The sequence below is a fragment of the Mesoplodon mirus genome, assembly GCF_964341445.2.
Source record: "Mesoplodon mirus genome assembly, contig: SUPER_3_unloc_2, whole genome shotgun sequence".
Taxonomy (NCBI): Eukaryota; Metazoa; Chordata; class Mammalia; order Artiodactyla; family Ziphiidae; genus Mesoplodon; species Mesoplodon mirus.
The window spans coordinates 297,297-320,829 of NW_028295808.1; the positions used below are offsets into that span (position 1 = coordinate 297,297).

A 23,533-nucleotide genomic window follows, 5' to 3' on the forward strand; every position below is an offset into this window, starting at 1 on the left:
GCAGAGTTGGCAGTGGCGGTCCTTACTCTGTCCTTTCATAAAATCTCAGTAAACGTGGACGATGGTGAGTGCCAGTTCCCCTGTGAAGCCTTCCCTAATCCAGAACTCCTTCCCATGCCCCAGACCCCCTCCTCTGAATAGATCCAGTCCCCAAACACACGTCTCTCATTGTATTTGTCACTCAGAGTTGTGATCATGACTCGTGCTGTCCTGTCTCCTCCACCATCTGTGTACCTCTGTGTGGGACCGGGGTGGCACACTGTCTGAAAGTTGTTGCACCGAGGTAGCTCCCTCTCTGCACCATCACCTGCCACCTTGAGCAAGTCCTTCAAATGCTCTGAACTTCCGCTTGCTTATCCGCAAAGTGGAAAGACGTGAGAATCGGAAGGGGGCACACACATTCAAGAACTTTATAAACAGCTAAGGGCTATGCACGTGTTGTTTTTCCCGTAAATTTATTTTATTATTTATTGTTGGCTTCTCTTGTTGGGGAGCACGGGCTCTAGGCGTGCGGGCTTCGGTAGTTGTGGCTCGCGGGCTCTAGAGCACAGGCTCAGTAGTTGTGGCGCACGGGCTTAGTTGCTCCGTGGCATGTGGGATCTTCCTGGACCAGGGCTCGAACCTGGGTCCCCTGCATCGGCAGGCGGATCCTTAACCACTGCGCCACCAGGGAAGTCCCTGTGCACGTGTTTTTAATGCATTTTCTTCCTTCAGACTAGTGTTTCCCTGCACTTGCCTGTGTGGAAATCATCAGATCAAAGGAGTGTGATGTGATCTTTTTGTAATTTCTCCTCCTTGGGTCCAAGGAAAAGCTGGTGGAGAGTAAAGCATTAATTGCGGCTCCCTGCAGCTCCTAGTCTTCTGGGAAACTCTGGGTTAATTCTGGGGTCAGGAACCTTGTTTGGCCAGGGGAAACAGTGCATATGTGTAGGTCTTGGGCTGGCTCCCTTTCTCATCAGTGCTCCCCACCAAGTGCCCACCATTCCGTCCACCAACAGAAGAGACCTCTCCCCAGCCTCCCGTGATGAGGTCTGTGGAAGTCACAAACTGGAGGTCCAATCAACAAGGATGCTCTGACCTAACAAATACTCTCCCTCATGTGAGGTTTAAGGATTTGGTTTTGGAGCCCCAGAAGAAAAAAGTTCCTGCAGATTTGGTGTGGAGAAACCCTTGTGAGCAGGGCATTCAAAAGTTGAATTAGTGGCTGGAGGAGGACAGGATGCTGGACGTTCCAGGAGTGAACGCTGGAATTCCAGGTGGGAGCCTGTTTCTGGCCGCAGCCCGGGTCATGCCAGAGGCTAGAGGTAGAAGCCTGGGAGCCAGACACAGCTCAAGGGTGGACTGGATGCTCTCGAGATAAGGCCAGCTAAGAGCTGTGTGCTCACTGAAGTTCGAAAACCGGCTCCCGGCCCCCACCCCTCCCTCCCCTCAATCTAGTAAAATTGATGCTCATCTCTGTAGTGTTGGAACATGATGGTAAGGATGGTGGTGCCACGGGTTCTTGTGCTGGTCCTAGCTCAGGCTTGTTTGCTTGCTTCCTTCGCATACAACAGACAGGGCTTTGCATAGAGAAGTGGGCTGGTGGATCACTGTTCTGCAAAGATCCCATTGTGCGACTGCAGCAGGTTACCTTCTCTGAGCCTCAGTGTTCTCATCTGTAAAATGGGCATATCGTTCCTTCTTTTCCTAATAACCAAACAAGTGTTCTTGTACTTTACCTTAAATAAATGTCCTTTAAAGATGCCAAGCCTTTCTGACATCATTTTTGTGCATAAATACAATGATTAAAAGAGAAAGGCATTGGCCAATAACTTCATCACAACTGCCACGGTGATTGTAGGACCATCCTGATTTCAGAGTTAGTAAAATGTGAAAACTACAACACCTGTGTACCTACCATCTTGCTTCAGAGACAGAACAATTCCCAGCAGCACTAACAGCCTTGTGTCAACCTCCTTGACTTAGCCTTTCCACCCTAAACTGTCCTCAATTTTGTGTTTACTCTTCCCTCAGGTTTAGCTACCGTTTTTTTAAACATGGACCCTATGCAATCCGTTGTTTGAGCTTGTTTCAGAATGGTTCCATGAGTGGAACTGTATCCCATTCTTTTGATGTTTTTAAAAACCATGAGAAGTTGATCTATGCTAATGTGTGTAGCTCATTTATTTTTCACTATTGAATATGCCAATCTCATCCTATCCTGCTGTATGAATTCTGCTGATGGAAATTTGGGCTGTTGCCCGTGTTGTGCTGTTAAGTTATTTTTGCTCTAAACATTCTCAGAGTTGTTTCTTAGACCATGTGTGTTTCTCCAGGGTATATACCTGGGCAGGGAAGGGCTAAGTCTAGTTGAGAGTGCTTGCTGTTCTGTTTGCTAGCTAATACTGCCGCCCTTATTTCTGTCCACTGAATAGCCCGAGGGGACATGAGTCCTGTTCTGGCTCTGTTTACAGACCTTCAGGGGGAATAAGCGTTTATTAAAAGAATAGGGGCGGGCATTCCCTGGTGGCGCAGTCATTGAGAGTCCACCTGAGGATGCAAGGAACATGAGTTGGTGCCCCGGTCCTGGAAGATCCCACAGGCCGCGGAGCGGCTGGGCCCGTGAGACATGGCCGCTGGGCCTGCGTGTCCGGAGCCTGTGCTCCGTGACGGGAGAGGCCACAACAGTGAGTGGCCCGCGTACTGCAAAAAAAAAAAAAAAAAAAAAAAAAACAAAGAATAGCGGGATAGTGAAGGAGAGCTTCCCAGACCATAGTCTGACTTTGAGCCATGGCCCTGGGGGGCAAAGCCAGAAAGGAGTGGAAGCCAGATGGAGCAGTGCTGTTGGCGCTGAGCATGCGTGTGAGGCGGGGCTGCCCTTGCCTGGACACTGGGTCTCAGACTGTGGCACAGCTGACATCACAGAATCCACTGTGAGGCTACGGCTGGGCTTCGGGACCTAGAAATTCAGACAAAACACTGCATGCGTTCTCAGACTGTATGTTTTTTTTATTTAAATTGCAGTAAGGAAGCTGAAATGGGCTCTCCAGGGGTATTTCCCAGAGCCCTGTTCCCCTTTGCAGCTCCCAGCTCTAGGTCCTATTGATGGGCTTCAACGGTCACTGGCTCCATGGTCTCAGATGTCACACCGGTGATTTCCAGGCCCTGGCCACTCTCTGCTGTCTCTGTCATGGCCTCCACTCGGGTCCCTTCCACTGGCTCCGCCAGGATGCTCCCATGTTTATTTCGTGATGAGGCCACTGTCTTTTTTGTAAGTCTGGCTCTCACATTCCTGAAGAAAGAGCTGATCCTGCTGAGTATGTTGGTGGTGGGACCTGAACGCGCTGGAGATAAGCTCCTGCCCGATTTGTGCGAGGTCTTGGACTCACTGGTGATAGGAGCACGGCTGATGCCTTTGGGAGCAGCGCCCTGCTCGCTGCCCCCCGGGCTGCCGTGGCCTTTGGCCTTTTGGTCCTCTCTAGTGGCTCTGCGGCCGCCTGAGCACGGGCCAGCTGCTTTGGGGATTGTCTTGCTCCCCGCTGCCTTGTGGTGGCTTTCCACGGAACTGCAGAGCTTGGGGCTCGTCAGAGCTCTGTCCTCTCCCCAGTGCTCCCTCCTCTCCCTTCTTCCCTTGCAGGCCTGGGACACTCTCTGTGAGCTGCCATCCTGTTCGCTCACTTTGCCTTCCTGTGGCAAGCTTGAGACGAGGGTCCCCTCATCGTCCTTGTCGGCTCTTGCTTTGACAGTCTTGCTGGTAGGTTCTGCTCCGACCACAGTCATGCCGGCCCCTGGGGAGAGGCTGGTGGACGTGCTGGAAGCATACTCTGAATTGTTCTCAGCACCTGCCAAGGCCGTTTTCCCGCTCCTCAGGGATGTTGTGGCAGTGTCCCCAGTGGCTCTGTTGGTTTTGCTTCCTCCGGGCCCGTCGCTGGCTGTGGCTGCTATGGCCGTGCTCCGCTCTTCAGCGGCAGGAGACTTGATCACTGCCATGCTCAAAGCACCCGCTGCGGTGCCTCCTGCCATCCCTGCTGTCTCCACCTTAATCGTTGACTGCGATGCTGATGCTTTGTCGAGCCCTGTAGTAGGTTTTGCTTTCGCAGTGGCCACATCGGGCACGGTATCGGGCTTGTGGGAGTCCAGTTGGATTCCGTGCCCCCCAGCAAAAGCTGCAGGCGTGGCCCCGGCCACCTCAGGGCACGTGTGCAGGCTGCTGACGTTCACCTGGTCCTGATGCCCCTTTCCTTGGAAATCCTCCACGGCCGGGCTCCTCCCGTCCTGCTGCTCCCCGAACACAGGCATGCAGGGCATGTCCCAGACGGGAACGGCATAGGTGTTGCTTTCACTGTCCACTGGTGTTCGCAGGAGGTAAATCAGCTGTTCCCAATCGGCGAAGAAGTCTTCCCGCGCGTCCAGAGGGGGACACAGCTGCAGGTAGAAGCAGCGGCCAGTGGCAAGCTTCACACGCAGCTGTTGTTTCTCACGATTGTGAGTGGAGATCCTCACGAACTCCAAGGGAAGGAGCCTGGTGAGCTCTAAGGTCTTTGCAGCCTTGTGGCTCTTGCCCTTGGTGGCCTGGCTGCACTCGGCGTGCTTTTCACAGCCGGTGGCCCGTTGGGCCAGCAGCATGATGTCTGGGAGCGGGAGGACGGGGCTGGTGGATGTGATGCCCATGGTCACCAGGCCGCCCCAGTTGTGCACGTCAATCGCTTCTCCCCTCTTCGTGACCTGGATGAAGTCGCTCTCGAATATCGGCGCGTACTTGAAGTGGTCGTATTCGCCCTTGTGCAGTTGCTGCTGCAGCTTCCCCGTGGTGGTGTTGAACAGGTCCACCCAGGTGCTGCTCCGGGCCGTGTGATACGGGAGCAGAGAGTCCCCACTCATGGCTGTCTTTGATCACGACAGGCAGCGCGGTTAAGGCGGCTCCCTGGCCCTTCCCTCCCTCGGCCTCACTGGCAGAAGAGCGAGCTGTGATGCTCCTGCGTCACACACGCGGCCCTGTGGCAGGTCTTCCAAGCCCGCCCCACAGGCCCCCACGTTTGCCTCCGGGTCTCCCAGAGGCAGGGGTGTGTGTAGGGGCACAGATGATCACAGTTGGGACGCTGTAGGGCACCTGGAGCCCAGGCTGAATCTCTTCAAGTGTGTCGAGAGGTACGGTAGCCTCCCCCTCCGCCTCACCTCACTTCTGCTTCTGGGTTTTTATCTCCCCAAGAGGCTGTGGTGAACTTCCGTCCTAGTGAGAGAAGTAACCACTTTGTCAGCCTAACCCCCTGGCACAGCCTATTTATCCTCTGATGCCCTTTGTGACCTATCAGTGTCACAAAGCCCTTTGTGACCTATCACTGTCACAGAGCCCTTTGCCTCATCCCCCAGCTGCCCCCTCAGGGCAGGGCCCCCATCCTCTCCCAAACACCCCATTGCCCCCACGGAGGACAGGCCCATCCTGCCAGGGACTCAGGTGCGTTACCAAAATAAAAATATCTTCAAGTGGGAAAGTTTTGTGTGGGTCCTTTTTCTTTTCCTCCCCCAAATTCAGCTACTGGATGAAATCTATAGCAATGTAAGACGATGGGATCAATTTGAACCATTTAAGCTCATGGTTTAATTGTATCGAATAGGGCAGAGTTGGCAGTGGCGGTCCTTACTCTGTCCTTTCATAAAATCTCAGTAAACGTGGACGATGGTGAGTGCCAGTTCCCCTGTGAAGCCTTCCCTAACCCAGAACTCCTTCCCATGCCCCAGACCCCCTCCTCTGAATAGATCCAGTCCCCAAACACACGTCTCTCATTGTATTTGTCACTCAGAGTTGTGATCATGACTCGTGCTGTCCTGTCTCCTCCACCATCTGTGTACCTCTGTGCGGGACCGGGGTGGCACACTGTCTGAAAGTTGTTGCACCGAGGTAGCTCCCTCTCTGCACCATCACCTGCCACCTTGAGCAAGTCCTTCAAATGCTCTGAACTTCCGCTTGCTTATCCGCAAAGTGGAAAGACGTGAGAATCGGAAGGGGGCACACACATTCAAGAACTTTATAAACAGCTAAGGGCTATGCACGTGTTGTTTTCCCCGTAAATTTATTTTATTATTTATTGTTGGCTTCTCTTGTTGGGGAGCACGGGCTCTAGGCGTGCGGGCTTCGGTAGTTGTGGCTCGCGGGCTCTAGAGCACAGGCTCAGTAGTTGTGGCGCACGGGCTTAGTTGCTCCGTGGCATGTGGGATCTTCCTGGACCAGGGCTCGAACCTGGGTCCCCTGCGTCGGCAGGCGGATCCTTAACCACTGCGCCACCAGGGAAGTCCCTGTGCACGTGTTTTTAATGCATTTTCTTCCTTCAGACTAGTGTTTCCCTGCACTTGCCTGTGTGGAAATCATCAGATCAAAGGAGTGTGATGTGATCTTTTTGTAATTTCTCCTCCTTGGGTCCAAGGAAAAGCTGGTGGAGAGTAAAGCATTAATTGCGGCTCCCTGCAGCTCCTAGTCTTCTGGGAAACTCTGGGTTAATTCTGGGGTCAGGAACCTTGTTTGGCCAGGGGAAACAGTGCATATGTGTAGGTCTTGGGCTGGCTCCCTTTCTCATCAGTGCTCCCCACCAAGTGCCCACCATTCCGTCCACCAACAGAAGAGACCTCTCCCCAGCCTCCCGTGATGAGGTCTGTGGAAGTCACAAACTGGAGGTCCAATCAACAAGGATGTTCTGACCGAACAAATACTCTCCCTCATGTGAGGTTTAAGGATTTGGTTTTGGAGCCCCAGAAGAAAAAAGTTCCTGCAGATTTGGTGTGGAGAAACCCTTGTGAGCAGGGCATTCAAAAGTTGAATTAGTGGCTGGAGGAGGACAGGATGCTGGACGTTCCAGGAGTGAACGCTGGAATTCCAGGTGGGAGCCTGTTTCTGGCCGCAGCCCGGGTCATGCCAGAGGCTAGAGGTAGAAGCCTGGGAGCCAGACACAGCTCAAGGGTGGACTGGATGCTCTCGAGATAAGGCCAGCTAAGAGCTGTGAGCTCACTGAAGTTCGAAAACCAGCTCCCGGCCCCCACCCCTCCGTCCCCTCAATCTAGTAAAATTGATGCTCATCTCTGTAGTGTTGGAACATGATGGTAAGGATGGTGGTGCCGCGGGTTCTTGTGCTGGTCCTAGCTCAGGCTTGTTTGCTTGTTTCCTTCGCATACTACAGACAGGGCTTTGCATAGAGAAGTGGGCTGGTGGATCACTGTTCTGCAAAGATCCCATTGTGCGACTGCAGCAGGTTACCTTCTCTGAGCCTCAGTGTTCTCATCTGTAAAATGGGCATATCGTTCCTTCTTTTCCTAATAACCAAACAAGTGTTCTTGTACTTTACCTTAAATAAATGTCCTTTAAAGATGCCAAGCCTTTCTGACATCATTTTTGTGCATAAATACAAGTGATTAAAAGAGAAAGGCATTGGCCAATAACTTCATCACAACTGCCACGGTGATTGTAGGACCATCCTGATTTCAGAGTTAGTAAAATGTGAAAACTACAACACCTGTGTACCTACCATCTTGCTTCCGAGACAGAACAATTCCCAGCAGCACTAACAGCCTTGTGTCAACCTCCTTGAGCTAGCCTTTCCACCCTAGAGTAAACTGTCCTCAATTTTGTGTTTACTCTTCCCTCAGGTTTAGCTACCGTTTTTTTAAACATGGACCCTATGCAATCCGTTGTTTGAGCTTGTTTCAGAATGGTTCCATGAGTGGAACTGTATCCCATTCTTTTGATGTTTTTAAAAACCATGAGAAGTTGATCTATGCTAATGTGTGTAGCTCATTTATTTTTCACTATTGAATATGCCAATCTCATCCTATCCTGCTGTATGAATTCTGCTGATGGAAATTTGGGCTGTTGCCCGTGTTGTGCTGTTAAGTTATTTTTGCTCTAAACATTCTCAGAGTTGTTTCTTAGACCATGTGTGTTTCTCCAGGGTATATACCTGGGCAGGGAACGGCTAAGTCTAGATGAGAGTGCTTGCTGTTCTGATTGCTAGCTAATACTGCCGCCCTTATTTCTGTCCACTGAATAGCCCGAGGGGACATGAGTCCTGTTCTGGCTCTGTTTACAGACTTTCAGGGGGAATAAGCGTTTATTAAAAGAATAGGGGTGGGCATTCCCTGGTGGCGCAGTCATTGAGAGTCCACCTGAGGATGCAGGGAACATGAGTTCGTGCCCCGGTCCTGGAAGATCCCACAGGCCGCGGAGCGGCTGGGCCCGTGAGCCATGGCCGCTGGGCCTGCGTGTCCGGAGCCTGTGCTCCGTGACGGGAGAGGCCACAACAGTGAGTGGCCCGCGTACCGCAAAAAAAAAAAAAAAAAAAAAAAGAATAGCGGGATAGTGAAGGAGAGCTTCCCAGACCATAGTCTGACTTTGAGCCATGGCCCTGGGGGGCAAAGCCAGAAAGGAGTGGAAGCCAGATGGAGCAGTGCTGTTGGCGCTGAGCATGCGTGTGAGGCGGGGCTGCCCTTGCCTGGACACTGGGTCTCAGACTGTGGCACAGCTGACATCACAGAATCCACTGTGAGGCTACGGCTGGGCTTCGGGACCTAGAAATTCAGACAAAACACTGCATGCGTTCTCAGACTGTATGTTTTTTTTATTTAAATTGCAGTAAGGAAGCTGAAATGGGCTCTCCAGGGGTATTTCCCAGAGCCCTGTTCCCCTTTGCAGCTCCCAGCTCTAGGTCCTATTGATGGGCTTCAACGGTCACTGGCTCCATGGTCTCAGATGTCACACCGGTGATTTCCAGGCCCTGGCCACTCTCTGCTGTCTCTGTCATGGCCTCCACTCGGGTCCCTTCCACTGGCTCCGCCAGGATGCTCCCATGTTTATTTCGTGATGAGGCCACTGTCTTTTTTGTAAGTCTGGCTCTCACATTCCTGAAGAAAGAGCTGATCCTGCTGAGTATGTTGGTGGTGGGACCTGAACGCGCTGGAGATAAGCTCCTGCCCGATTTGTGCGAGGTCTTGGACTCACTGGTGATAGGAGCACGGCTGATGCCTTTGGGAGCAGCGCCCTGCTCGCTGCCCCCCGGGCTGCCGTGGCCTTTGGCCTTTTGGTCCTCTCTAGTGGCTCTGCGGCCGCCTGAGCACGGGCCAGCTGCTTTGGGGATTGTCTTGCTCCCCGCTGCCTTGTGGTGGCTTTCCACGGAACTGCAGAGCTTGGGGCTCGTCAGAGCTCTGTCCTCTCCCCAGTGCTCCCTCCTCTCCCTTCTTCCCTTGCGGGCCTGGGACACTCTCTGTGAGCTGCCATCCTGTTCGCTCACTTTGCCTTCCTGTGGCAAGCTTGAGACGAGGGTCCCCTCATCGTCCTTGTCGGCTCTTGCTTTGACAGTCTTGCTGGTAGGTTCTGCTCCGACCACAGTCATGCCGGCCCCTGGGGAGAGGCTGGTGGACGTGCTGGAAGCATACTCTGAATTGTTCTCAGCACCTGCCAAGGCCGTTTTCCCGCTCCTCAGGGATGTTGTGGCAGTGTCCCCAGTGGCTCTGTTGGTTTTGCTTCCTCCGGGCCCGTCGCTGGCTGTGGCTGCTATGGCCGTGCTCCGCTCTTCAGCGGCAGGAGACTTGATCACTGCCATGCTCAAAGCACCCGCTGCGGTGCCTCCTGCCATCCCTGCTGTCTCCACCTTAATCGTTGACTGCGATGCTGATGCTTTGTCGAGCCCTGTAGTAGGTTTTGCTTTCGCAGTGGCCACATCGGGCATGGTATCGGGCTTGTGGGAGTCCAGTTGGATTCCGTGCCCCCCAGCAAAAGCTGCAGGCGTGGCCCCGGCCACCTCAGGGCACGTGTGCAGGCTGCTGACATTCACCTGGTCCTGATGCCCCTTTCCTTGGAAATCCTCCACGGCCGGGCTCCTCCCGTCCTGCTGCTCCCCGAACACAGGCATGCAGGGCATGTCCCAGACGGGAACGGCATAGGTGTTGCTTTCACTGTCCACTGGTGGTCGCAGGAGGTAAATCAGCTGTTCCCACTCGGCGAAGAGGTCTTCCCGCGCGTCCAGAGGGGGACACAGCTGCAGGTAGAAGCAGCGGCCAGTGGCAAGCTTCACACGCAGCTGTTGTTTCTCACGATTGTGAGTGGAGATCCTCACGAACTCCAAGGGAAGGAGCCTGGTGAGCTCTAAGGTCTTTGCAGCCTTGTGGCTCTTGCCCTTGGTGGCCTGGCTGCGCTCGGCGTGCTTTTCACAGCCGGTGGCCCGTTGGGCCAGCAGCATGATGTCTGGGAGCGGGAGGACGGGGCTGGTGGATGTGATGCCCATGGTCACCAGGCCGCCCCAGTTGTGCACGTCAATCGCTTCTCCCCTCTTCGTGACCTGGATGAAGTCGCTCTCGAATATCGGCGCGTACTTGAAATGGTCGTATTCGCCCTTGTGCAGTTGCTGCTGCAGCTTCCCCGTGGTGGTGTTGAACAGGTCCACCCAGGTGCTGCTCCGGGCCGTGTGATACGGGAGCAGAGAGTCCCCACTCATGGCTGTCTTTGATCACGACAGGCAGCGCGGTTAAGGCGGCTCCCTGGCCCTTCCCTCCCTCGGCCTCACTGGCAGAAGAGCGAGCTGTGATGCTCCTGCGTCACACACGCGGCCCTGTGGCAGGTCTTCCAAGCCCGCCCCACAGGCCCCCACGTTTGCCTCCGGGTCTCCCAGAGGCAGGGGTGTGTGTAGGGGCACAGATGATCACAGTTGGGACGCTGTAGGGCACCTGGAGCCCAGGCTGAATCTCTTCAAGTGTGTCGAGAGGTACGGTAGGCTCCCCCTCCGCCTCACCTCACTTCTGCTTCTGGGTTTTTATCTCCCCAAGAGGCTGTGGTGAACTTCCGTCCTAGTGAGAGAAGTAACCACTTTGTCAGCCTAACCCCCTGGCACAGCCTATTTATCCTCTGATGCCCTTTGTGACCTATCAGTGTCACAAAGCCCTTTGTGACCTATCACTGTCACAGAGCCCTTTGCCTCATCCCCCAGCTGCCCCCTCAGGGCAGGGCCCCCATCCTCTCCCAAACACCCCATTGCCCCCACGGAGGACAGGCCCATCCTGCCAGGGACTCAGGTGCGTTACCAAAATAAAAATGTCTTCAAGTGGGAAAGTTTTGTGTGGGTCCTTTTTCTTTTCCTCCCCCAAATTCAGCTACTGGATGAAATCTATAGCAATGTAAGACGATGGGATCAATTTGAACCATTTAAGCTCATGGTTTAATTGTATCGAATAGGGCAGAGTTGGCAGTGGCGGTCCTTACTCTGTCCTTTCATAAAATCTCAGTAAACGTGGACGATGGTGAGTGCCAGTTCCCCTGTGAAGCCTTCCCTAACCCAGAACTCCTTCCCATGCCCCAGACCCCCTCCTCTGAATAGATCCAGTCCACAAACACACGTCTCTCATTGTATTTGTCACTCAGAGTTGTGATCATGACTCGTGCTGTCCTGTCTCCTCCACCATCTGTGTACCTCTGTGCGGGACCGGGGTGGCACACTGTCTGAAAGTTGTTGCACCGAGGTAGCTCCCTCTCTGCACCATCACCTGCCACCTTGAGCAAGTCCTTCAAATGCTCTGAACTTCCGCTTGCTTATCCGCAAAGTGGAAAGACGTGAGAATCGGAAGGGGGCACACACATTCAAGAACTTTATAAACAGCTAAGGGCTATGCACGTGTTGTTTTTCCCGTAAATTTATTTTATTATTTATTTTTGGCTTCTCTTGTTGGGGAGCACGGGCTCTAGGCGTGCGGGCTTCGGTAGTTGTGGCTCGTGGGCTCTAGAGCACAGGCTCAGTAGTTGTGGCGCACGGGCTTAGTTGCTCCGTGGCATGTGGGATCTTCCTGGACCAGGGCTCGAACCTGGGTCCCCTGCGTCGGCAGGCGGATCCTTAACCACTGCGCCACCAGGGAAGTCCCTGTGCACGTGTTTTTAATGCATTTTCTTCCTTCAGACTAGTGTTTCCCTGCACTTGCCTGTGTGGAAATCATCAGATCAAAGGAGTGTGATGTGATCTTTTTGTAATTTCTCCTCCTTGGGTCCAAGGAAAAGCTGGTGGAGAGTAAAGCATTAATTGCGGCTCCCTGCAGCTCCTAGTCTTCTGGGAAACTCTGGGTTAATTCTGGGGTCAGGAACCTTGTTTGGCCAGGGGAAACAGTGCATATGTGTAGGTCTTGGGCTGGCTCCCTTTCTCATCAGTGCTCCCCACCAAGTGCCCACCATTCCGTCCACCAACAGAAGAGACCTCTCCCCAGCCTCCCGTGATGAGGTCTGTGGAAGTCACAAACTGGAGGTCCAATCAACAAGGATGCTCTGACCTAACAAATACTCTCCCTCATGTGAGGTTTAAGGATTTGGTTTTGGAGCCCCAGAAGAGAAAAGTTCCTGCAGATTTGGTGTGGAGAAACCCTTGTGAGCAGGGCATTCAAAAGTTGAATTAGTGGCTGGAGGAGGACTGGATGCTGGACGTTCCAGGAGTGAACGCTGGAATTCCAGGTGGGAGCCTGTTTCTGGCCGCAGCCCGGGTCATGCCAGAGGCTAGAGGTAGAAGCCTGGGAGCCAGACACAGCTCAAGGGTGGACTGGATGCTCTCGAGATAAGGCCAGCTAAGAGCTGTGAGCTCACTGAAGTTCGAAAACCGGCTCCCGGCCCCCACCCCTCCCTCCCCTCAATCTAGTAAAATTGATGCTCATCTCTGTAGTGTTGGAACATGATGGTAAGGATGGTGGTGCCACGGGTTCTTGTGCTGATCCTAGCTCAGGCTTGTTTGCTTGCTTCCTTCGCATACAACAGACAGGGCTTTGCATAGAGAAGTGGGCTGGTGGATCACTGTTCTGCAAAGATCCCATTGTGCGACTGCAGCAGGTTACCTTCTCTGAGCCTCAGTGTTCTCATCTGTAAAATGGGCATATCGTTCCTTCTTTTCCTAATAACCAAACAAGTGTTCTTGTACTTTACCTTAAATAAATGTCCTTTAAAGATGCCAAGCCTTTCTGACATCATTTTTGTGCATAAATACAATGATTAAAAGAGAAAGGCATTGGCCAATAACTTCATCACAACTGCCACGGTGATTGTAGGACCATCCTGATTTCAGAGTTAGTAAAATGTGAAAACTACAACACCTGTGTACCTACCATCTTGCTTCAGAGACAGAACAATTCCCAGCAGCACTAACAGCCTTGTGTCAACCTCCTTGACTTAGCCTTTCCACCCTAGAGTAAACTGTCCTCAATTTTGTGTTTACTCTTCCCTCAGGTTTAGCTACCGTTTTTTTAAACATGGACCCTATGCAATCCGTTGTTTGAGCTTGTTTCAGAATGGTTCCATGAGTGGAACTGTATCCCATTCTTTTGATGTTTTTAAAAACCATGAGAAGTTGATCTATGCTAATGTGTGTAGCTCATTTATTTTTCACTATTGAATATGCCAATCTCATCCTATCCTGCTGTATGAATTCTGCTGATGGAAATTTGGGCTGTTGCCCGTGTTGTGCTGTTAAGTTATTTTTGCTCTAAACATTCTCAGAGTTGTTTCTTAGACCATGTGTGTTTCTCCAGGGTATATACCTGGGCAGGGAACGGCTAAGTCTAGATGAGAGTGCTTGCTGTTCTGATTGCTAGCTAATACTGCCGCCCTTATTTCTGTCCACTGAATAGCCCGAGGGGACATGAGTCCTGTTCTGGCTCTGTTTACAGACCTTCAGGGGGAATAAGCGTTTATTAAAAGAATAGGGGCGGGCATTCCCTGGTGGCGCAGTCATTGAGAGTCCACCTGAGGATGCAGGGAACATGAGTTCGTGCCCCGGTCCTGGAAGATCCCACAGGCCGCGGAGCGGCTGGGCCCGTGAGCCATGGCCGCTGGGCCTGCGTGTCCGGAGCCTGTGCTCCGTGACGGGAGAGGCCACAACAGTGAGTGGCCCGCGTACCGCAAAAAAAAAAAAAAAAAAAAAAAAAAAAAAAAAAAGAATAGCGGGATAGTGAAGGAGAGCTTCCCAGACCATAGTCTGACTTTGAGCCATGGCCCTGGGGGGCAAAGCCAGAAAGGAGTGGAAGCCAGATGGAGCAGTGCTGTTGGCGCTGAGCATGCGTGTGAGGCGGGGCTGCCCTTGCCTGGACACTGGGTCTCAGACTGTGGCACAGCTGACATCACAGAATCCACTGTGAGGCTACGGCTGGGCTTCGGGACCTAGAAATTCAGACAAAACACTGCATGCGTTCTCAGACTGTATGTTTTTTTTATTTAAATTGCAGTAAGGAAGCTGAAATGGGCTCTCCAGGGGTATTTCCCAGAGCCCTGTTCCCCTTTGCAGCTCCCAGCTCTAGGTCCTATTGATGGGCTTCAACGGTCACTGGCTCCATGGTCTCAGATGTCACACCGGTGATTTCCAGGCCCTGGCCACTCTCTGCTGTCTCTGTCATGGCCTCCACTCGGGTCCCTTCCACTGGCTCCGCCAGGATGCTCCCATGTTTATTTCGTGATGAGGCCACTGTCTTTTTTGTAAGTCTGGCTCTCACATTCCTGAAGAAAGAGCTGATCCTGCTGAGTATGTTGGTGGTGGGACCTGAACGCGCTGGAGATAAGCTCCTGCCCGATTTGTGCGAGGTCTTGGACTCACTGGTGATAGGAGCACGGCTGATGCCTTTGGGAGCAGCGCCCTGCTCGCTGCCCCCCGGGCTGCCGTGGCCTTTGGCCTTTTGGTCCTCTCTAGTGGCTCTGCGGCCGCCTGAGCACGGGCCAGCTGCTTTGGGGATTGTCTTGCTCCCCGCTGCCTTGTGGTGGCTTTCCACGGAACTGCAGAGCTTGGGGCTCGTCAGAGCTCTGTCCTCTCCCCAGTGCTCCCTCCTCTCCCTTCTTCCCTTGCAGGCCTGGGACACTCTCTGTGAGCTGCCATCCTGTTCGCTCACTTTGCCTTCCTGTGGCAAGCTTGAGACGAGGGTCCCCTCATCGTCCTTGTCGGCTCTTGCTTTGACAGTCTTGCTGGTAGGTTCTGCTCCGACCACAGTCATGCCGGCCCCTGGGGAGAGGCTGGTGGACGTGCTGGAAGCATACTCTGAATTGTTCTCAGCACCTGCCAAGGCCGTTTTCCCGCTCCTCAGGGATGTTGTGGCAGTGTCCCCAGTGGCTCTGTTGGTTTTGCTTCCTCCGGGCCCGTCGCTGGCTGTGGCTGCTATGGCCGTGCTCCGCTCTTCAGCGGCAGGAGACTTGATCACTGCCATGCTCAAAGCACCCGCTGCGGTGCCTCCTGCCATCCCTGCTGTCTCCACCTTAATCGTTGACTGCGATGCTGATGCTTTGTCGAGCCCTGTAGTAGGTTTTGCTTTCGCAGTGGCCACATCGGGCACGGTATCGGGCTTGTGGGAGTCCAGTTGGATTCCGTGCCCCCCAGCAAAAGCTGCAGGCGTGGCCCCGGCCACCTCAGGGCACGTGTGCAGGCTGCTGACGTTCACCTGGTCCTGATGCCCCTTTCCTTGGAAATCCTCCACGGCCGGGCTCCTCCCGTCCTGCTGCTCCCCGAACACAGGCATGCAGGGCATGTCCCAGACGGGAACGGCATAGGTGTTGCTTTCACTGTCCACTGGTGTTCGCAGGAGGTAAATCAGCTGTTCCCAATCGGCGAAGAGGTCTTCCCGCGCGTCCAGAGGGGGACACAGCTGCAGGTAGAAGCAGCGGCCAGTGGCAAGCTTCACACGCAGCTGTTGTTTCTCACGATTGTGAGTGGAGATCCTCACGAACTCCAAGGGAAGGAGCCTGGTGAGCTCTAAGGTCTTTGCAGCCTTGTGGCTCTTGCCCTTGGTGGCCTGGCTGCACTCGGCGTGCTTTTCACAGCCGGTGGCCCGTTGGGCCAGCAGCATGATGTCTGGGAGCGGGAGGACGGGGCTGGTGGATGTGATGCCCATGGTCACCAGGCCGCCCCAGTTGTGCACGTCAATCGCTTCTCCCCTCTTCGTGACCTGGATGAAGTCGCTCTCGAATATCGGCGCGTACTTGAAGTGGTCGTATTCGCCCTTGTGCAGTTGCTGCTGCAGCTTCCCCGTGGTGGTGTTGAACAGGTCCACCCAGGTGCTGCTCCGGGCCGTGTGATACGGGAGCAGAGAGTCCCCACTCATGGCTGTCTTTGATCACGACAGGCAGCGCGGTTAAGGCGGCTCCCTGGCCCTTCCCTCCCTCGGCCTCACTGGCAGAAGAGCGAGCTGTGATGCTCCTGCGTCACACACGCGGCCCTGTGGCAGGTCTTCCAAGCCCGCCCCACAGGCCCCCACGTTTGCCTCCGGGTCTCCCAGAGGCAGGGGTGTGTGTAGGGGCACAGATGATCACAGTTGGGACGCTGTAGGGCACCTGGAGCCCAGGCTGAATCTCTTCAAGTGTGTCGAGAGGTACGGTAGGCTCCCCCTCCGCCTCACCTCACTTCTGCTTCTGGGTTTTTATCTCCCCAAGAGGCTGTGGTGAACTTCCGTCCTAGTGAGAGAAGTAACCACTTTGTCAGCCTAACCCCCTGGCACAGCCTATTTATCCTCTGATGCCCTTTGTGACCTATCAGTGTCACAAAGCCCTTTGTGACCTATCACTGTCACAGAGCCCTTTGCCTCATCCCCCAGCTGCCCCCTCAGGGCAGGGCCCCCATCCTCTCCCAAACACCCCATTGCCCCCACGGAGGACAGGCCCATCCTGCCAGGGACTCAGGTGCGTTACCAAAATAAAAATGTCTTCAAGTGGGAAAGTTTTGTGTGGGTCCTTTTTCTTTTCCTCCCCCAAATTCAGCTACTGGATGAAATCTATAGCAATGTAAGACGATGGGATCAATTTGAACCATTTAAGCTCATGGTTTAATTGTATCGAATAGGGCAGAGTTGGCAGTGGCGGTCCTTACTCTGTCCTTTCATAAAATCTCAGTAAACGTGGACGATGGTGAGTGCCAGTTCCCCTGTGAAGCCTTCCCTAACCCAGAACTCCTTCCCATGCCCCAGACCCCCTCCTCTGAATAGATCCAGTCCCCAAACACACGTCTCTCATTGTATTTGTCACTCAGAGTTGTGATCATGACTCGTGCTGTCCTGTCTCCTCCACCATCTGTGTACCTCTGTGCGGGACCGGGGTGGCACACTGTCTGAAAGTTGTTGCACCGAGGTAGCTCCCTCTCTGCACCATCACCTGCCACCTTGAGCAAGTCCTTCAAATGCTCTGAACTTCCGCTTGCTTATCCGCAAAGTGGAAAGACGTGAGAATCGGAAGGGGGCACACACATTCAAGAACTTTATAAACAGCTAAGGGCTATGCACGTGTTGTTTTCCCCGTAAATTTATTTTATTATTTATTGTTGGCTTCTCTTGTTGGGGAGCACGGGCTCTAGGCGTGCGGGCTTCGGTAGTTGTGGCTCGCGGGCTCTAGAGCACAGGCTCAGTAGTTGTGGCGCACGGGCTTAGTTGCTCCGTGGCATGTGGGATCTTCCTGGACCAGGGCTCGAACCTGGGTCCCCTGCGTCGGCAGGCGGATCCTTAACCACTGCGCCACCAGGGAAGTCCCTGTGCACGTGTTTTTAATGCATTTTCTTCCTTCAGACTAGTGTTTCCCTGCACTTGCCTGTGTGGAAATCATCAGATCAAAGGAGTGTGATGTGATCTTTTTGTAATTTCTCCTCCTTGGGTCCAAGGAAAAGCTGGTGGAGAGTAAAGCATTAATTGCGGCTCCCTGCAGCTCCTAGTCTTCTGGGAAACTCTGGGTTAATTCTGGGGTCAGGAACCTTGTTTGGCCAGGGGAAACAGTGCATATGTGTAGGTCTTGGGCTGGCTCCCTTTCTCATCAGTGCTCCCCACCAAGTGCCCACCATTCCGTCCACCAACAGAAGAGACCTCTCCCCAGCCTCCCGTGATGAGGTCTGTGGAAGTCACAAACTGGAGGTCCAATCAACAAGGATGCTCTGACCTAACAAATACTCTCCCTCATGTGAGGTTTAAGGATTTGGTTTTGGAGCCCCAGAAGAGAAAAGTTCCTGCAGATTTGGTGTGGAGAAACCCTTGTGAGCAGGGCATTCAAAAGTTGAATTAGTGGCTGGAGGAGGACTGGATGCTGGACGTTCCAGGAGTGAACGCTGGAATTCCAGGTGGGAGCCTGTTTCTGGCCGCAGCCCGGGTCATGCCAGAGGCTAGAGGTAGAAGCCTGGGAGCCAGACACAGCTCAAGGGTGGACTGGATGCTCTCGAGATAAGGCCAGCTAAGAGCTGTGAGCTCACTGAAGTTCGAAAACCGGCTCCCGGCCCCCACCCCTCCCTCCCCTCAATCTAGTAAAATTGATGCTCATCTCTGTAGTGTTGGAACATGATGGTAAGGATGGTGGTGCCACGGGTTCTTGTGCTGGTCCTAGCTCAGGCTTGTTTGCTTGCTTCCTTCGCATACAACAGACAGGGCTTTGCATAGAGAAGTGGGCTGGTGGATCACTGTTCTGCAAAGATCCCATTGTGCGACTGCAGCAGGTTACCTTCTCTGAGCCTCAGTGTTCTCATCTGTAAAATGGGCATATCGTTCCTTCTTTTCCTAATAACCAAACAAGTGTTCTTGTACTTTACCTTAAATAAATGTCCTTTAAAGATGCCAAGCCTTTCTGACATCATTTTTGTGCATAAATACAATGATTAAAAGAGAAAGGCATTGGCCAATAACTTCATCACAACTGCCACGGTGATTGTAGGACCATCCTGATTTCAGAGTTAGTAAAATGTGAAAACTACAACACCTGTGTACCTACCATCTTGCTTCAGAGACAGAACAATTCCCAGCAGCACTAACAGCCTTGTGTCAACCTCCTTGACTTAGCCTTTCCACCCTAGAGTAAACTGTCCTCAATTTTGTGTTTACTCTTCCCTCAGGTTTAGCTACCGTTTTTTTAAACATGGACCCTATGCAATCCGTTGTTTGAGCTTGTTTCAGAATGGTTCCATGAGTGGAACTGTATCCCATTCTTTTGATGTTTTTAAAAACCATGAGAAGTTGATCTATGCTAATGTGTGTAGCTCATTTATTTTTCACTATTGAATATGCCAATCTCATCCTATCCTGCTGTATGAATTCTGCTGATGGAAATTTGGGCTGTTGCCCGTGTTGTGCTGTTAAGTTATTTTTGCTCTAAACATTCTCAGAGTTGTTTCTTAGACCATGTGTGTTTCTCCAGGGTATATACCTGGGCAGGGAACGGCTAAGTCTAGATGAGAGTGCTTGCTGTTCTGATTGCTAGCTAATACTGCCGCCCTTATTTCTGTCCACTGAATAGCCCGAGGGGACATGAGTCCTGTTCTGGCTCTGTTTACAGACCTTCAGGGGGAATAAGCGTTTATTAAAAGAATAGGGGCGGGCATTCCCTGGTGGCGCAGTCATTGAGAGTCCACCTGAGGATGCAGGGAACATGAGTTCGTGCCCCGGTCCTGGAAGATCCCACAGGCCGCGGAGCGGCTGGGCCCGTGAGCCATGGCCGCTGGGCCTGCGTGTCCGGAGCCTGTGCTCCGTGACGGGAGAGGCCACAACAGTGAGTGGCCCGCGTACCGCAAAAAAAAAAAAAAAAAAAAAAAAATCAAAGAATAGCGGGATAGTGAAGGAGAGCTTCCCAGACCATAGTCTGACTTTGAGCCATGGCCCTGGGGGGCAAAGCCAGAAAGGAGTGGAAGCCAGATGGAGCAGTGCTGTTGGCGCTGAGCATGCGTGTGAGGCGGGGCTGCCCTTGCCTGGACACTGGGTCTCAGACTGTGGCACAGCTGACATCACAGAATCCACTGTGAGGCTACGGCTGGGCTTCGGGACCTAGAAATTCAGACAAAACACTGCATGCGTTCTCAGACTGTATGTTTTTTTTATTTAAATTGCAGTAAGGAAGCTGAAATGGGCTCTCCAGGGGTATTTCCCAGAGCCCTGTTCCCCTTTGCAGCTCCCAGCTCTAGGTCCTATTGATGGGCTTCAACGGTCACTGGCTCCATGGTCTCAGATGTCACACCGGTGATTTCCAGGCCCTGGCCACTCTCTGCTGTCTCTGTCATGGCCTCCACTCGGGTCCCTTCCACTGGCTCCGCCAGGATGCTCCCATGTTTATTTCGTGATGAGGCCACTGTCTTTTTTGTAAGTCTGGCTCTCACATTCCTGAAGAAAGAGCTGATCCTGCTGAGTATGTTGGTGGTGGGACCTGAACGCGCTGGAGATAAGCTCCTGCCCGATTTGTGCGAGGTCTTGGACTCACTGGTGATAGGAGCACGGCTGATGCCTTTGGGAGCAGCGCCCTGCTCGCTGCCCCCCGGGCTGCCGTGGCCTTTGGCCTTTTGGTCCTCTCTAGTGGCTCTGCGGCCGCCTGAGCACGGGCCAGCTGCTTTGGGGATTGTCTTGCTCCCCGCTGCCTTGTGGTGGCTTTCCACGGAACTGCAGAGCTTGGGGCTCGTCAGAGCTCTGTCCTCTCCCCAGTGCTCCCTCCTCTCCCTTCTTCCCTTGCAGGCCTGGGACACTCTCTGTGAGCTGCCATCCTGTTCGCTCACTTTGCCTTCCTGTGGCAAGCTTGAGACGAGGGTCCCCTCATCGTCCTTGTCGGCTCTTGCTTTGACAGTCTTGCTGGTAGGTTCTGCTCCGACCACAGTCATGCCGGCCCCTGGGGAGAGGCTGGTGGACGTGCTGGAAGCATACTCTGAATTGTTCTCAGCACCTGCCAAGGCCGTTTTCCCGCTCCTCAGGGATGTTGTGGCAGTGTCCCCAGTGGCTCTGTTGGTTTTGCTTCCTCCGGGCCCGTCGCTGGCTGTGGCTGCTATGGCCGTGCTCCGCTCTTCAGCGGCAGGAGACTTGATCACTGCCATGCTCAAAGCACCCGCTGCGGTGCCTCCTGCCATCCCTGCTGTCTCCACCTTAATCGTTGACTGCGATGCTGATGCTTTGTCGAGCCCTGTAGTAGGTTTTGCTTTCGCAGTGGCCACATCGGGCACGGTATCGGGCTTGTGGGAGTCCAGTTGGATTCCGTGCCCCCCAGCAAAAGCTGCAGGCGTGGCCCCGGCCACCTCAGGGCACGTGTGCAGGCTGCTGACGTTCACCTGGTCCTGATGCCCCTTTCCTTGGAAATCCTCCACGGCCGGGCTCCTCCCGTCCTGCTGCTCCCCGAACACAGGCATGCAGGGCATGTCCCAGACGGGAACGGCATAGGTGTTGCTTTCACTGTCCACTGGTGTTCGCAGGAGGTAAATCAGCTGTTCCCAATCGGCGAAGAGGTCTTCCCGCGCGTCCAGAGGGGGACACAGCTGCAGGTAGAAGCAGCGGCCAGTGGCAAGCTTCACACGCAGCTGTTGTTTCTCACGATTGTGAGTGGAGATCCTCACGAACTCCAAGGGAAGGAGCCTGGTGAGCTCTAAGGTCTTTGCAGCCTTGTGGCTCTTGCCCTTGGTGGCCTGGCTGCACTCGGCGTGCTTTTCACAGCCGGTGGCCCGTTGGGCCAGCAGCATGATGTCTGGGAGCGGGAGGACGGGGCTGGTGGATGTGATGCCCATGGTCACCAGGCCGCCCCAGTTGTGCACGTCAATCGCTTCTCCCCTCTTCGTGACCTGGATGAAGTCGCTCTCGAATATCGGCGCGTACTTGAAGTGGTCGTATTCGCCCTTGTGCAGTTGCTGCTGCAGCTTCCCCGTGGTGGTGTTGAACAGGTCCACCCAGGTGCTGCTCCGGGCCGTGTGATACGGGAGCAGAGAGTCCCCACTCATGGCTGTCTTTGATCACGACAGGCAGCGCGGTTAAGGCGGCTCCCTGGCCCTTCCCTCCCTCGGCCTCACTGGCAGAAGAGCGAGCTGTGATGCTCCTGCGTCACACACGCGGCCCTGTGGCAGGTCTTCCAAGCCCGCCCCACAGGCCCCCACGTTTGCCTCCGGGTCTCCCAGAGGCAGGGGTGTGTGTAGGGGCACAGATGATCACAGTTGGGACGCTGTAGGGCACCTGGAGCCCAGGCTGAATCTCTTCAAGTGTGTCGAGAGGTACGGTAGGCTCCCCCTCCGCCTCACCTCACTTCTGCTTCTGGGTTTTTATCTCCCCAAGAGGCTGTGGTGAACTTCCGTCCTAGTGAGAGAAGTAACCACTTTGTCAGCCTAACCCCCTGGCACAGCCTATTTATCCTCTGATGCCCTTTGTGACCTATCAGTGTCACAAAGCCCTTTGTGACCTATCACTGTCACAGAGCCCTTTGCCTCATCCCCCAGCTTCCCCCTCAGGGCAGGGCCCCCATCCTCTCCCAAACACCCCATTGCCCCCACGGAGGACAGGCCCATCCTGCCAGGGACTCAGGTGCGTTACCAAAATAAAAATGTCTTCAAGTGGGAAAGTTTTGTGTGGGTCCTTTTTCTTTTCCTCCCCCAAATTCAGCTACTGGATGAAATCTATAGCAATGTAAGACGATGGGATCAATTTGAACCATTTAAGCTCATGGTTTAATTGTATCGAATAGGGCAGAGTTGGCAGTGGCGGTCCTTACTCTGTCCTTTCATAAAATCTCAGTAAACGTGGACGATGGTGAGTGCCAGTTCCCCTGTGAAGCCTTCCCTAACCCAGAACTCCTTCCCATGCCCCAGACCCCCTCCTCTGAATAGATCCAGTCCCCAAACACACGTCTCTCATTGTATTTGTCACTCAGAGTTGTGATCATGACTCGTGCTGTCCTGTCTCCTCCACCATCTGTGTACCTCTGTGCGGGACCGGGGTGGCACACTGTCTGAAAGTTGTTGCACCGAGGTAGCTCCCTCTCTGCACCATCACCTGCCACCTTGAGCAAGTCCTTCAAATGCTCTGAACTTCCGCTTGCTTATCCGCAAAGTGGAAAGACGTGAGAATCGGAAGGGGGCACACACATTCAAGAACTTTATAAACAGCTAAGGGCTATGCACGTGTTGTTTTCCCCGTAAATTTATTTTATTATTTATTGTTGGCTTCTCTTGTTGGGGAGCACGGGCTCTAGGCGTGCGGGCTTCGGTAGTTGTGGCTCGCGGGCTCTAGAGCACAGGCTCAGTAGTTGTGGCGCACGGGCTTAGTTGCTCCGTGGCATGTGGGATCTTCCTGGACCAGGGCTCGAACCTGGGTCCCCTGCGTCGGCAGGCGGATCCTTAACCACTGCGCCACCAGGGAAGTCCCTGTGCACGTGTTTTTAATGCATTTTCTTCCTTCAGACTAGTGTTTCCCTGCACTTGCCTGTGTGGAAATCATCAGATCAAAGGAGTGTGATGTGATCTTTTTGTAATTTCTCCTCCTTGGGTCCAAGGAAAAGCTGGTGGAGAGTAAAGCATTAATTGCGGCTCCCTGCAGCTCCTAGTCTTCTGGGAAACTCTGGGTTAATTCTGGGGTCAGGAACCTTGTTTGGCCAGGGGAAACAGTGCATATGTGTAGGTCTTGGGCTGGCTCCCTTTCTCATCAGTGCTCCCCACCAAGTGCCCACCATTCCGTCCACCAACAGAAGAGACCTCTCCCCAGCCTCCCGTGATGAGGTCTGTGGAAGTCACAAACTGGAGGTCCAATCAACAAGGATGCTCTGACCTAACAAATACTCTCCCTCATGTGAGGTTTAAGGATTTGGTTTTGGAGCCCCAGAAGAGAA

General features: G+C 53.6%; 3 protein-coding genes across 3 annotated transcripts; all 3 read right to left on the reverse strand.

Moving 5' to 3' along the window:
• Nucleotides 1-2,514: 2,514 nt before the first annotated feature.
• On the reverse strand, nt 2,515-10,454 carry LOC309801670 (Golgi-associated RAB2 interactor protein 4-like; the record flags this gene model as incomplete). Its single annotated transcript, XM_082646745.1, has 2 exons — nt 2,515-2,529; nt 9,612-10,454. The coding sequence occupies 2 exons, from the start codon at nt 10,452-10,454 to the stop codon at nt 2,515-2,517; spliced, it is 858 nt and encodes a 285-aa protein (XP_082502871.1).
• A 4,825-nt stretch (nt 10,455-15,279) lies between these two features.
• On the reverse strand, nt 15,280-16,059 carry LOC309801671 (Golgi-associated RAB2 interactor protein 4-like; the record flags this gene model as incomplete). The annotated part of the gene is made up of 1 exon (XM_082646746.1): nt 15,280-16,059. A coding segment is annotated over one exon (780 nt), but the record flags the coding sequence as incomplete, so codon positions are not given.
• Nucleotides 16,056-21,659, reverse strand: LOC309801672 (Golgi-associated RAB2 interactor protein 4-like; the record flags this gene model as incomplete). Its single annotated transcript, XM_082646747.1, has 2 exons — nt 16,056-16,061; nt 20,817-21,659. The coding sequence occupies 2 exons, from the start codon at nt 21,657-21,659 to the stop codon at nt 16,056-16,058; spliced, it is 849 nt and encodes a 282-aa protein (XP_082502873.1).
• Between the last annotated feature and the right edge of the window lie 1,874 nt (nt 21,660-23,533).